At 40.7% G+C, this 15046-nt stretch overlaps 1 protein-coding gene across 1 annotated transcript; it reads left to right on the top strand.

Moving 5' to 3' along the window:
- Positions 1 to 8032: 8032 nt before the first annotated feature.
- Rgs2 (regulator of G protein signaling 2) lies at positions 8033 to 11150 on the top strand. The gene is made up of 5 exons (XM_021163248.2): positions 8033 to 8170; positions 9089 to 9190; positions 9301 to 9362; positions 9859 to 10025; positions 10267 to 11150. The coding sequence occupies exons 1-5, from the start codon at positions 8061 to 8063 to the stop codon at positions 10459 to 10461; spliced, it is 636 nt and encodes a 211-aa protein (XP_021018907.1). The 5' UTR covers positions 8033 to 8060; the 3' UTR covers positions 10462 to 11150.
- The last annotated feature ends 3896 nt before the right edge of the window (positions 11151 to 15046 follow it).

The following is a 15046-nucleotide window of genomic DNA, read 5'->3' as shown; positions in this document are numbered from 1 at the left end:
GTTGTGGGTAGCTGGCGAGTGTCAGCCGACCCTGAGCCCCAGCTCCCCCGGTGCTTTTCTGACCAGAAGAGGCTTGTGGCCCTCATGTTTTGTGTTGGTAATTTGACAGAATCTATAATCACCTGAGAGGTGGGCCTCCAGGAATGCCTATAAGGGATGATCTTAGCTAGATTAACCAATGTTAGAAGAATGGTCTCAACTGTGGGTGGAACCATTCCCTTTGCAGGGACCCTGGACTGTATAAAATGGATAAGGGGAGGTGAGCACACTTATTCATTCATTGTCCTCTGCTTCTTGTAGCTAGATGCTTCCAACTCCTCCTTCCATCTTGCTTTCCCACTGTAATGGACTGTATCCTGAAACAGTGATCCGGAATGAGCCCTTTCTTCCTTATAAATGTAGGCATTTGCTAAACATGAGAGATAAATCCATCTGTGGCTCATGAAGAAGACAACACGGTTAATGAAAGCTTGAAATTGAATTGAATGAATGTGTCAGAAAATGGGCCACTTTGGAAAAAAAAAACAAAAGAATCCAAAGATTCATCTTTTCTTTTGTGAAAACAACTAATATTGCTCAGTTAAATACAGCTTATCTAGATGAAGAGTGACAAGGTTGCTAGTGTGTCTTCGTCTGGCTTGCTTTAAAATTTCTCGTAAAACTCTTAAAGAAATGAAACCAAATATACACTATAAAATAGTCGCTGAAGGAGACAAAAGGGTTGATGCACTGAAAGACCCCAAATGATAAAGATTCAGTCCAGTGTGACAGAGTACAGGGAGAGGACAGACAGAGATGTCAAGTCCTTGCTAAACTGCATTGATAAAAAGAAATGATGCCACGTGTGATGATAAACACCCAGCATTTGGGTAACTCAAGCAGACAGACTGACAGAAGATTAAGACCACAAGTTGTGCACAGAAAGTTTATAGGCTTGCCAGAACACAGTGAGATCCTATCTTAAAGACAAAGATATACAGGCAAGCAGACAGGCAGACAGGCATTTCTAAACATGACAGATAAATCCATCTGTGGTTCATGAAGAAGACAGCATGGCAGGCAAGCAGATAGACAGACAGATAGACAAACAGAAAGACAGAAAGACTGTGGTTCATGAAGAAAGCAACAAGGTAGGCAAACAGACAGACAGAAAGTCAGAAAGACAGGAAAGGAGGGTAGGAGACAGAGGCAAAGGGAGAAGGAAAAGGAATGGGAGAAGGAGATGAGAGAGAATATATTAATTTTACCAAGTACCCACTACCCCCTAGAAAAATAGTGGATAAATTTGTTGAAAATGTGAATTCTACAAAAAGCTAGACATTGCTAACACATATTTGAAGGAGAAGAGATACTTAATACTCCTTACTTAAATACTTCAAAAAGTAACTATGTTCCAGAAGTCTTCAAAATGGAGCACAGATCTAAATGTCAAGTGTAAATCTGTAAGATTTTTAGAAGATAATGAAAGAGAAAAATCAAGATGGTTTGGACTTTGGCAGTCACTTTTACACATAACAACCAAGACTCAGAAGAGTGTGTGGCAGCTGACTAGAAGGGGCTTCAGACCAATGCAATCAGCAGACACCCATAAGGCTGCCAACTTCATTAATCAATGTAGATACTTCAGCTATGATAGGAGGTGCTGATCCTGGTGCTGATATAGGAACAGCCTTTGACTGTCTTGGTGTTGTCCAATATGCCAGGAACACTTTGATGAAGCAGCAGTATTTTTAATGTGCTATCCTGGAATTTGCTCTGTCTGAGTCTCTTTTATTTGATAATTGCTTTCTTGATCTTGTTTGCCATGTAACATAAATCCATGCTTGAAATGTTGGCACTTTTGGTAATTATGAATATAATTTTCTGGATCTTACCATGAGTCTGAAAATGTAGTGTTGGTGTCACAAAAATGTATATTATTTTAAAACTCATTTCATTACAGATGAAAACTAACTTTTGGCAAAAATGAGGAAACACTAAGATGGACTTATCTAAAATTAAAATGTCCTGCTCCTCAAAAAACAAAACAAAAAAAATGGAGAATAAAAAAAGAAATCCCACAGGCTTAGAGGGAAAAAAAAAAGCAAATGCATTTTATTTTACAAAGGGCCATTACTTAAAAATATAGAAAACTTAAAACTCAACAGTAGGAAAATAGTCCGATTTAAAATTATCCAAAATCCTTGACACCTTACCAAAGAAAACAAGCAAATGCCAAATATACAGACAAAAAGAAAGTTTGCATCATATGCTTTTAGAGGGCTGTGAATTAAAACCATGACAACATCAGTGTACACCTTTAGAATTGTCCAAATGCATGGTACTGAGAGCATCAAATGCTGCCAGAGATGCAGAGGAACAGGAATTGACATTTGGAATTGGAACATGGTAGGTAAAGCAACTTTCAGAGACAAGGTGATGTTTTCTTACAATACTAAACATGCTTTTGTAATTAAGCCACTCAACCCTTGGTATTTTCAAGGAGTTTGAAAACATGCCCGTACAAAACTTAAATCTGCTTTACTCGTGTTTGCCAAAACCTGGAAGCAACCTAAATATCCTTTAGTAGGTGAATAGAGAAGTACACTATGGAAACTTCAAGTAAGGGACTATTAACTACATGATATTAAAATAGCTATCAAACCCCAAGGGGGAAAGGCCATGAAAGAAACATAACCAAATCCAAAAGCTCTATATACTCTAAATGCCAAACTCTAATTAAGAAGGCATTCTAATAGAGGCAAAACTATGAAAATGGTTTTAAAAAAAATCAGGTGCCAAAGGTATCGAAGAGGGAGAGATAAATTGGAACAGAGAGGTAATTATGGTAGTGAAAGCACTCTGCATGAGACTACAATGGTTGATACTGGTCACTGAACGTGTGGCTAAGCCTACAGAATGCACACCAACCGGAATGAACCCTAATATCCAACAACAACTCTGGATGATAATAATGTGTCAATACAGGCTCATCATATCTGTCATCTGGGTGAGGTATGTTGATAATGGGAGAAGGTATGAATGCATGGGAACAGGAAGCCAAAGAGCTATTTCTTTACCTTGCTTTCTCAGTCTTGATGTGAACAACTCTGTTTCTCTCTTTACTATTTATTTTGTAAAAGTCTTTTTAAAACATAATCTTACATCACTAATAATCACTGATATATCCAATACTATATTTGGAAGAAGTTAAAAGGACCACCAGGAAACCCAGAGAGGAAACAGATAACCAATCACCCAAAAAAGGTTGATAAGTCAAGCTGAGATGGCAGGACCCTGAGGGGCAGAGTCGGCTTAGATGCAGATTCTATCCATCACTTTTCAGCACTGTGGAATGAAGAAAGAAGACTTCAGTCCCTGACACACCTGGTCTTCAGTACACCAAGGTGGAACTTAGCTGATGCTCTTTAAACTGGCAGCCCATTCTTTCCACCTGAAAGAGGAACACCCCACCCTAGTAATTACACTTAACAGTGAAATTTAGTGAAACAGCAACAGTAAGAATAAAAAGCAAGTGTCCCAATTATGGACAAGAAATTCATCCAACCTGCTCTGTTAAGCATATTTTATGAAAAGAAAGACAGAAGTATCTCACTTTTACAAGCTGGGAAGTTTGCCAAGCTCTTGTGCCATTAGCTCCAAGTTTAGAGTTGGATATTTACAGCACAACAGTGTCAAATTCTATTCACCTCTCTGCAAAAGCATCCTCTGTTATCCAGTTATTTCTATTGGGACTATTAGGATTTGTGTGTATGTGTGTGTGTGTGTGTGTTAGTGTGATCACAGTATTGGGTGAGTGAGGCAATAAAATCAAGAGTTGGGAGAGCAGTCTGTGGAATAGAATAAGGAGAACAAAGGGAAGGGGAAGGGAGAGAGGGAGAGAGAAAGAAAGGGGAGGGGAGAGAAAGGGAGGAAATGGATGAGAAGGAAGACAGTGAAAGAAAGGAAGGGCAGAAGTTCATTGGAAGGAACAGAGGAGAGGTCGGAGAAAGGGAAAGGATGGAGAAAAAGAGGAGGAGGCAGAGGAAAAGAAAAAATGAGAAAACGAAGAGAAAAGAAAAGAAAGTGAAGGAAGAGAATATATACAAGGTTATCTAGTATTATAAAGTAGTTATGAATCAAAGGCCTAAAGAATACACAAAACAGATCATTTCTCCCTACTTAAAAGTCTTCAGTACACTGTGGGGCTGGGGTGGGGACTAGTGCATCACATCTCGTATTGCCAATGGTCCTTTCATACATGAAAAAAATGTGAAGGAAGCTACATCCCCAGTGACCGGCAGCTTATAAGCCTTCGAAATCTAACATTTCCTTTACCAAACATGACCAATTTGAAAACAATAGTAAATGCATTCCAACTAACACTCCAGTTTCTCTGGCAAGAAATTAAAATTCCAGTCAGAAGACATGTGGAAAAAACAGTTTCCGCTTCTATACTTTGCAGTCTTCAGGTCACTTATGCACCTGACTGTACAAGGAAGTGTCTAACCACATTCTCCCACCAGTTTTCAACTCGTAGCAAGCAATGGCTCCCTGCTTTAGACAGCAAAAGGCACAGTCTTTAACTCACGGTCTTAACAACTACTGAACACAACTATATGCAGTATTTAGTTTGTGTTAGCATTTTTCATTCAGAAATAAAAAGCATCCTTAGGTTCCTATTATTCTCAGTGTTTTGGTGAAGAAGGTGATTAAATTCGCAATGCCTTGCCTGCCTGCGTTTGAAATACGCACCTCAAAGCATAGAGGAAGCGGGGCCACAGCTAAGTGAAACCACCAACACACACTGGTTGAGTGACTAAGTCCTCTGAAACACAGGTCAAGCATTAAAGCAATACAATCCTGACAAAAACACTAATTTTCTCTCTTAGCTTCTGGGCACAGAAGTTACCGTTTAAGAAATTAATAATAACTTTAAAATCTGAGATCATGTTAGAGGAAAAGGGTGACGAAAAGAGTCTTGTGAAAGCATGTGTTCACTCTGATAAAATATTTCACAAAAAAAGTTAGACAAAATAAAATGGGGGGGGGTTGAGGGAGGGAGAATCTGTGTCACATTTCTGACTATATGAACATTGTTAACATTTTTTTTCAATTACCTATCCCATGTTTTCTTGATTTGAAAAGAACATTTCACAAAGGTGAGCCACAGTTTTGGAGTTCTTTCAAATTAATATCTGAACATATTGCCAAGTTGTGTTTTGTTTTGTTTTGTTTTAAGCACTTAGTTATACACAGAATATTTCTGTGAATTTTTAAGCATATATTGGCTTTAAATTACTAGAGCATGAGCTAGTCTATAAATATTCATAACAATGAATTAATGAAGAAGATAGGTATTTGGCAAGTGAGACATTGTATCCTTCCTGTTATCTGTGTGATATTGTTTGAAAAAGAAAAAAAGTCTGCGCTGTGGGAGAATCCAGCGGAATGTGCTCCGGCAGCTCCAGCAGAGGGCATGACAGATTCAAAATGGAAACCTATGCTTTGTTTATCAGCAGATCTCAGGCTGTGGCTTTGCTGGCTAGTCTTTTTTCAACCCACTGCATTGCTGCTTCCGCCACCACAAAATGGAAACTGTGTGTCATCTTAGTATTTAGCAATCCTATTTACCTAAAAGCCAACTGTAACAACAACAAACTCTAAAGGGAAGTTGCCAGACATGAAGCTTTTACTTTAAATATGAAAGCCAGTCTTGAAAAAGACCTTAATGGGGGGGGGGGGATTTATTTTTGGTGGAGATAGAATCCAGGGCCCCTTCTGTGCTCAGCAAGCATTCTGCCACTATATTCCCTCCCAGTGCCATGTGGTGTCCTCTCAAGAAAAAAAGATGTCTGTCTGTATTAGGTACTGCCTAAACTCCCAAAATTACCAGTGGTTGTAAATTATCAAGCAACCACGATTTCCAGGGAGAAAAATAATTTTGTGACTTAGTTCCAATTGTCAGTCTGAAAAGGCTTATGGAGAAAAAAAGTATTAAAGTGTATTAAATACAAAAATCATCTAGGGTAGTCTACCTTTCAACTTTGTTAATGTATAAAAAGAACAGAGCTTTTCAGGTTTAAAGATCTTGAAGGGGCTAAATATGAACTATTTTGTTTCTTGTCCTTATTCATTTATTATATAAACATCAATTTGTCATAAGCTTAACACACACAAACTGCATTATCTTGCTAGTTAATAGAATTTACACATTTAGAACCTAATTAATTTTGAGTTACTTCTTGCGGATTTTTTATGCTGAAAAGCTAGCTTGAGATTTCTCTGTTTGTATGTGCAAAATAATGCACTTTGTTGCCATTACAAAGGGTCTTAAATGCAAGATTTGCATAGTATCTTTTGAGACTGGCAAAAAAAAAAGGGGGGGGAGAGAAATCACATTGCTGATCTTAGTCATGAGAAATTAGGGCTCAGGCAGGGGGAAAGTGACTGCCCTAACAGAGACTTAGCAACTACTGGCTCTGATTACACCTGCTAACAGCCACAAGTGTCAAGGGTCACCTGATCTATATTGATGATTTTAATACCCAGGGTTGTAAGAAAAAAAAAAAGAATCCTGTTTTGTATTGTTGAAAAAAGTCAACTATGCCTGCACATCACAGATATTTTAATGAGCAACACTATTTCCATTACACAAGCTTAATAAATATGTATTAAATCGTCAGAAATTAAAGCAAATGTAGAACAGTGCAGATCTTTTTGGCTTATTAAAAATTTTCATCTTACAGATTCATAAGCATGCTATCAAGTATTTGTTGCTAAAATCGAAATATTCCTTCTATAATAAGGCTATACCAATCTTCTTCATTAGCGACTGCAGACTTTGTCACAATGTGTTGCTTGGTTCCCAGTTTGAGGATGGGTCTTCATTTTCCTTTTAGTAGGTCTAGTATGAATCAGAATAACTAGAGCCTAAGCCGTACCTTTTTGTTAGTCTGTTCAGACTTTATGGGAAAACCACTTAGGTATTCCGCCGCATCATTCTGGTAACATAGGAAGCTGAATCAGTTTGTAGTTGAAGTCATGTATTAGTTCTTACAAATCAGGGCTTATTAAACCCTGCAGGAGCAGAGGCAGGGAGTTCTCACAAATGAAGCTTACCCAAACAAACTCTTTACACCGACCGGCTCTCACATCTAGCTCTAGCCCCTCACTGCACCCGTTAAGCATTGAACATCTAGTAATTCCTAAGTCTGTTCAACCGTGAATGACTCATGAGGAAATCCTGATTCCTTACGCTCTGAAACTACACATGATCCGTATGCAGCAGAACTGCGAGATCGTGGGTTTCCCTTTGTATTTCTCACCTATCTCTCTGGTCTGTGCTGTGCTCCACTGGAGATGCTCCTCGGGTCTCCTGGGGAACGACCCTGCAAAGCCACAGCCTGCTGCAACCATGCATTTAAAGATCAAAACTGCAGGTTAAAACACCAGGTTTTAATAGAAACTTTCTCCCGCTTCCTCCCTGAGCAGCGTGGAATTCCCTTTAGGAATTCCAAGGTGCCTGAGCGAGCTACAGAGTCACAGCACCTTACTCAACAGTCCATGTTTCAGGTTTTTCTAGTTGTTGATTTCCTTCTCTAAAATAGGTAGAGTGGCTGAGTGCAGCCAGCAGGGCTCTCCCCATCCCAGCTGCAGTTTATGGGTGTCCGGATGAACAATAGATACCAAGGTGGGGCGCGCGCGAACACATACACACACAGTAAAAGGTACGGTCTTCAGTAAAGGAAAAGCCAAGAACTCGGAGACCCTTCACCGCGTGTCCGCCCGAAGTGCCTACCAAATCTCTCTCTGTCCCCGCCCGCCACCTCCCACCTTGTGTGCGCACGAGGATGCGGCGCCTACGTCAACAGCGCCCTCGCTTCCAGGCCCTTCGGCGGCTGCCGTGACTGCCGCAAGCCGGGGCGACTCCGCCCTCGTGCCGTCTGCAGCGAGCCAATCCGCGCTCTCTTGGGGCGTGGCTGACGCCTCCAGGTCCCGCCCCTATGCCGCCGCCCGCCTTAAAAGCCCGCGGCGCGCTCCCGGCCTCAAACAGCTGCGGTGGCCGCGGTAGTCTGAGAATGCAAAGTGCCATGTTCCTGGCTGTCCAGCACGACTGCGTACCCATGGACAAGAGTGCAGGCAACGGCCCCAAGGTGGAGGAGAAGCGGGAGAAAATGAAGCGGACACTGTGAGTATGCCCTGTCTCCCGAAGAGCTCTTCATACCCAGCCTGGCTTTGCTGCTAGAGACCTACCTTCCCTCGATCTCGGCTTTGAATACTCTAGTCTGCGTCTCTGCAGAGAAAGTGTGGGGGCTTGGGGAGGGGGGAGGGAGGAAAAGTTAGCTTGCTAGATATGGTGGTATGTGCTTTTTTTCTATGTGAGCTCCGAGAGTTTAGGAACTATAGGAAATGGTTGAAGAAGGTGGCGGTCAGAGAAGGGCTGGTTGGCTTTTTGTTCTGCATTTAATGTGGCATCAGAATCCTGCAGCTGAATAACGTCCAGCGGCGTCTGTACGTTGCATTGTTAGTTCTGAGCTGCTTGCATAGCTGCTGGGTGGAGATGTTTGAGTTGATTCGCAGTGTATGAGATCCATTTTTAAATCACAAAGTAGGGCTCACCCAGTCACGACTATGGAATGAGTAATTTGCTCTGCAGTATCTGCTGCGGAGAAGCACTGTAGGCGGTCGCAGAGGGGAGCTAGGGAATCCACACACACACACACCTATGCATTGTCTCTGGCATAGTGCAGACCCTCCTACCTCCAGTGCAGAAAGGGAAGAAACATCAGCTGGGTCAAGACTGCTGTTCTCAATTGAAAAATGACAGAAAGCTGTAGTTTAACCATGCAGAAAATCCACTACCTGTTTATTAGGTCAGAAATAACTGGTGAAAATTTAAAATACCCTGGCTGTTATGTAGTCCTATCCTGCTTGTAAAGCTCATTATAGTCAGATGAATGGATAAAATTGTGTTCTAAGGTGCTGGGTTTAAATGCTAAGAGGGTGAGACTCGTCTGCTTTATTTGTAGCTACTGCAGCTGATGACAGTTTGACTATTCAAGAATTGCCATTTGAAGTATTTTTTTTCTCTTTTTTTTTTTTCCAGCTTAAAGGATTGGAAGACCCGTTTGAGCTACTTCTTGCAGAATTCCTCTGCTCCTGGGAAGCCCAAAACTGGCAAGAAAAGCAAACAGCAAACTTTTATCAAGTAAGTTTCGGATCCTGTAGTTACAGAGATGAATATCTAGCCAAGCCAAGTGAATGGGAAAGGGGAACTGTTGTGTCGGGGGGAGCTCATTTACGGAACTTCTCTTGCAGGCCTTCTCCTGAGGAAGCGCAGCTCTGGGCAGAAGCATTTGATGAACTGCTGGCCAGTAAATGTAAGTTCACCTCTTGAATGTGATCTCTCACCAGTATCTTAAAAGCCTAGAAATGATTGCAAGAAGTGCATTAGACATGACCACCACTGACAGTTCACACCCTCTTTTTCTTTCCCTTATATCACTGAGTTTAATCATGGAAAAGCAAGAGGTATTCACCTCATGTGGGGAAGAAAAGGTAGCCTAAAAATTAAAATGCCAGTTACTCAGGCTGTGGTTGAGTCAGCTTTTCCATTGCATAGAATATTTTCAAAAGCCCTAGTTCCTAGTGAACTTAAGGCCTATAAACACTGGTCTTGCAGTGCCAGTGAAGTTAAGTATACTTTTGTTGCAGACTACAAACTTAAGCATTTTGCCTACTGGCATCTTAGTGCTTAAAGAGCCAGACTTAGAGAATGACAGGCTTGAATGAAGTCTAGGGAACTGATCATTTTGCGCTAGAAGAACTGTGTATAATTCGGTCGTTCCATTCATGCTGCTTTTCCTGTGCTTCCAGATGGGCTTGCTGCATTCAGGGCGTTTTTAAAGTCCGAGTTCTGTGAAGAAAACATTGAATTCTGGTTGGCTTGTGAAGACTTCAAAAAAACCAAATCACCCCAAAAACTGTCCTCAAAAGCAAGGAAAATCTATACCGACTTCATAGAGAAGGAAGCTCCCAAAGAGGTAAGAAAACAGGTTCCTCAGATCACCTTCAACACTGTTGAAACATGAGACTTGAATACACCACATTCAAGCACAAGTGAGAAAAGCCCTGTGTGGCTCTCATCCCAGCTGTCCTAACATTTAAGTTTCTCCAAAATTGACAGTTATGACTGATCACAAATTACACCTTTATGTTTTATTATTAAGCATCAATTTGCAGTGTTGAATAGCCAATAAATGGACTTTTGTTTTGTTCTTTCAGATAAACATAGACTTCCAAACGAAAACTCTGATTGCCCAAAATATCCAAGAGGCTACAAGTGGCTGCTTCACCACAGCTCAGAAGAGGGTGTACAGTTTGATGGAGAACAATTCTTATCCTCGGTTCTTGGAGTCAGAATTCTACCAGGACTTATGTAAAAAGCCACAGATCACCACGGAGCCTCATGCTACATGAGACCAGGAGTCCCCCCCCACACAAAGGACATTCCATTCTGTCTCCCAAGAGCAAAGGCTGTGACCTGCCAGAAAAAAAAAACTGACCTTGAATTCAGCCTGAGTGTTAGGAAAACATCGCTCAGAACTATTGATTCAATGTTGGGTAGTGAATCAGGAAGCCAGCAACCTAGGAGAGGCTCCGTGTGAGAACGGCTTCCCTCACTGTGTGAAGAACAGAGGGAGGGAACCGGCCTCTGAATGTGTTCTTCCTCCTTGTCGGGAAAGCAGAGTTTGAGATGAAAGATCCGATGGAATGTTGTTGGAGCATTTAAAATCAATAGGTCTGGGATTATGTGGCCTTAGCTAGTTGGCTGTACACCTTCCCCTAAACTAGTCCATGTTACCACATAGTGGTGTTAGTTCTAGTTTTCATATTTTAGTACTAAGTAACATTACAATGTTTACCGTGTGCAAGGGTGTTGATGTTCTTAGGACTACAGATCATTAGTTCTAGTGTGTCACGTATCACTGAAACTGAGAAGTATGTTTGAGTTGTTAAATGGTGTGTGTGATGGACCGAATGCTGTGCCGTGCTGTAGAACCAGCGTCTGTTACGAGTGCCAAAAACTGTCTTGCGGGCAGCTAAACTTTGAAGTGGTTTTTGAATACTTTTAATAAATTTATTTTGCTAAATAATGTCATTGAACATTTGGAAGTCATGATGTGGTTCTGTTGTTTGATTTCAGTAACTGGAAATATGTCAGCTATCAGAGAAAAGAACTTTCTAGCAAAGAGGTATCAGTGTGGATCAATTGTTGTACTTGCCCACTGAGAAATCAACAGCTCTGAGAAGTGAGAAATGCTTGCTTCGAGGAAGATGTTCTCCTTAAACCTATAGACATTATGTAGTCTTAAGAACATCAGACCACATTCCTAGAACCACTCATTGTGAAAGTCAAATGTGTTATTTAATAAAAGAAAAAGAAAAAAAAAGAGCATTGACCTGTGTGTTAAGGACCAGCTAAATATTAGTAAGTACAGTTACAGGGCCAAACAGCCTAAGAGAAGGAAAAGGTTCGTGTAAATGTGGGCCTGCCTGGCGAATGCTTGGTTCCAGACACCGGGCATGGGCAAGAACCTGGTCAGTTCTTCCTTCTGTGATTGGGGCAATACGAAAATCCCAAGTTTCCTGCACGTCCTGCCTTCATTTGGCTAATAATCTGTGCTGCTCTGGGTAACACTGAAGAAGAAAGCAAGTGCTGTGCTTGCACTAAATGCAGGAATATGTTCTAGCTGAGAAAAACCTTCATTCTGGCTAATTTGGAGGAATTCCCTTTCTGAAGCAAATTTTCTATATCTGGAATGGTTTTAGTAAATGGGGGGAGATTGGGGGGGCACCCTCAGCTTGAAATTGGAAGACCTTAACTCAATGACATCCCATAGCTTTGTGACCCTGGGCCTTCCCTGGATACCTCTCTTAACCATCTCCCTAATATACACAATAATGGGGACTTGAGAATTGGGACACACTAAATGGGTAACTTTTTATCTATGTGCCAAAAGAAATAGTCTTTATGACTACCCTAATTCACACCTTTAACCAGATGTGTGGAACAAGCACAAGTACAGGAGGGACAACCTGGCTCATTTCTGTATCACCAGAAGCCAGAATGACATATAACAGGTACAGAATAAAATAAATACCGTTGGCATAAGTGAGTTCTGAATTCATTGAAACAGTGATACTGTGGTGGAAATATGACAAATATGTCAGGTCTCTATAGCACTTAATTCATAAAGGCTTTGCCTAACAAATCTCCTTTGCCACTAAGTTCCATTTACCTCACACTCTGTGCAGCTTTTCCTCAGTCCCCAGTCTGATAGAAGATGCCACCATGCCTGCAGTTAACCCACCACTCTCTGCTACCTCCTACACCTTATATAGTTCCTTCTTAACTCTAGTGATGCTTTCAACACACAAACCTGATCTTGCCTCCTGTCACTTACCAACCCCTGATGGCTCTCCTGAACGTTAAGATGAAAGCAGCATTCCTAATATAGCCTAACCCCGCAGGGCTGACTTCCTCTTACGTTCCAACCTGGTACACAATCCCCTGCACCGGCATTGCTGGCTGCCTTCCATTTGCTTGAAGATGCTATGTCCTTCGGCCCCAGGGAATCTTTCCGTCTAATGGTTCCTCTCCACAGTGTAATTTTAGCTCTTGCTCACCACACCCCTATCAATGCAATTGCCACTTCCCCAGGGAAGTGGACTCTGATCTCCTACCTAGACCACATCTCGTTTTAGATGTCACAGCACTGGGTTCTGTAATTTAATACTTAATAAAGGTATTTCTCATATTTCATAATTGATAATTTTAACTTTTTCAGTTAGATTATGAAAAGCACAAGTGAAGATCCTGTGCTTCTCTCTCTCTCTCTCTCTCTCTCTCTCTCTCTCTCTCTCTCTCTCTCTCTCTCCTCTCTGCAGATTCCAGCATCTGTTATACAACATGAGCAAGATGGATGGATGGATAGATGAATGGATGGACGGACGGATGTTGGAAGAAACTGTACGGAATTAGTGAGATAGGAAGTATCTGTCAATGCACAGAAAGATAAAGACAAATTTTACTAGGGATTTTTTTGTTTGTTGTTGGGTGGATTTTTGTTTGTTTGTTTTTTGTTTGTTTAAAGAAGAGATCAGATTATAATTCCCAAGCTAGTCCTAAATGACTACGCTTGAGTGATTCTCCTGTCTCCAGGCTCTGAAGTATATGGGACTGCAGACATATTTCACAACACCCAGCTTTTTTTTTTTTTAAGTACAAGATTTGAAAATTCCAGTCTCAAATGGGAATGGTTGTAGATATTTTCAGAACTTTTTCATTTGACAATCAATCAATAAATATTTTTAACTAGGCATATTCCCCATGCCATTTGACCTTTGGTAGAAAGAAAAAGCCAGTAATAAAAATAATAAATAAATCAAAAGTTTCAACTTGCAGTGCTTTTGAAAGCATAAGCTTTATTGAGATGGTATTTTCCATGGCCTCTTGTGCAGAACAAACTGAAACAGATTTCAGATTAGAAACCACATACCTCCACAAATAAGTATAACTTACTGTTCCAGTTTCCCACAGTTCAAACACTCTGGACAGACAGTCCATTCATTTTGATAATTCTTCATTGTGAATGTATTTTAATGCCAAAGATTTTTCAAAATATAGTCATTTCTCACAATCATCATAAAATAAATGTAGCAAAAGTTGTTTTTATTGTCATGTGAGCACGGTGGGACAACAAATAACTTTCAGTGAAATAACCCAAAATGTAGTAGGAAAAACTTGTGTGGTACTTTGGTGCTGTCTGATTGTAGTATTCCATTGTTTGGATCTGGAGAGTAAGAAAAGGCAGAGGCTGGGAGCTTCTGTTAGGAGGACGGTCATCAGAGAATGTGGAGATGAGAAGCCTGCCCTATGCCAAACCCTGTTTCCCTAGTCTGAAACTGCATCTGAGGGATTAGCCTGAGCTACAGAGAGCATTATCATCACCAAAAGGCAAACTTTGACAGGTCTGGTTGAGATGCTTTTTGACGTACCTAGTCCTTTTTGCCAATGTCAGCCCAATGAGTCTTCAGTAATTGTTTGTAATTCTTGGCTGAAGAACAGCTTGGAGTTACTTAATGTGATAACATCCCAGAAGTTCTTCTATAACCTACAGGATAAAAGAGGTAGTCTAAGGCCACAGTATGAAATAAAGGCCTGGTAGTAACCATTTCTGATCCATGACCCAGCATGGCCAACACACAATGTTAAGGGTAAGGTGCAAAGGGAAGTACAGGAGGTGAAGGGCCTTGCATATTCAAGGTTAAGATTTTATCAAGAAAGAATTAGACACCAAACTTAACTAAAATTAATAGAAATATCTCAGACAGCAATATGAAGATTGAAAGTATGGAAACTTGGAAGATAGTTAAAAGATTGTAGTTTTAAGTCAGATATAAAATTCAACCTGTCTACACCAGAACATGTGCAAATAATTCCATGTAGCTTATATTAAGTTATACATTTATCTATTCTGTGCAAAGCACTGATCATGAAAACATGTGCTCCCTGTTCTGAAAGTAGCACCAATTAAGTAAGTGATGAAATACATATAAAAAAATATAGCCAGGTATGGTGACATGGTTAATATTAGCAATTGGCATGATGACAGAAGAAGGTTGAGAGTTCAGTTATATAAAAGGAAGAAAGGAAGAGAGGAAAGAAAAGCAAGGAAGCAAGGAAGGAAGGAAGGAAGGAAGGAAGGAAGGAAGGAAGGGAGGGAGGGAGGGAGGGAGGGAGGGAGGGAGGGAAGGAGGGAGAGAAAGAAGGAAGGAAGAAAAGGGAGGGAGGGAGTGCATGGGGGAAGAAAGAAAAGAGGAAATAAAGAGAAAAAAGGATACTTTGAGTTTAAATTAAATAAAGGATTTTGTAAATAAAGAGAGGATATATTCAGAAAGGAGAAATCATCTAAGAGAGGAACCACAGGATTACGTCTCCATTTTATGATAATAATTTGAAAGGCAGGTATTTTTAAGGGATCCATATTTGAAGTTTACT

This window comes from Mus caroli, chromosome 1, assembly GCF_900094665.2.
Source record: "Mus caroli chromosome 1, CAROLI_EIJ_v1.1, whole genome shotgun sequence".
Classification (NCBI taxonomy): Eukaryota; Metazoa; Chordata; class Mammalia; order Rodentia; family Muridae; genus Mus; species Mus caroli.
Note: the sequence above shows the minus strand (reverse complement) of the source record. Positions and strands in the feature narration are given on the sequence as shown.

What these genes read in the sequence shown, in the direction of transcription:
- Rgs2 (XM_021163248.2), top strand. Translation starts at nt 8,061, where the DNA reads ATGCAAAGTGCCATGTTCCTGGCTGTCCAGCACGACTGCGTACCCATG. An exon ending in AAACAGCAAACTTTTATCAA is followed by an intron (nt 9,191 to 9,300) that starts GTAAGTTTCGGA and finishes CTTCTCTTGCAG; the next exon opens with GCCTTCTCCTGAGGAAGCGC. An exon ending in AGAAGGAAGCTCCCAAAGAG is followed by an intron (nt 10,026 to 10,266) that starts GTAAGAAAACAG and finishes TTGTTCTTTCAG; the next exon opens with ATAAACATAGACTTCCAAAC.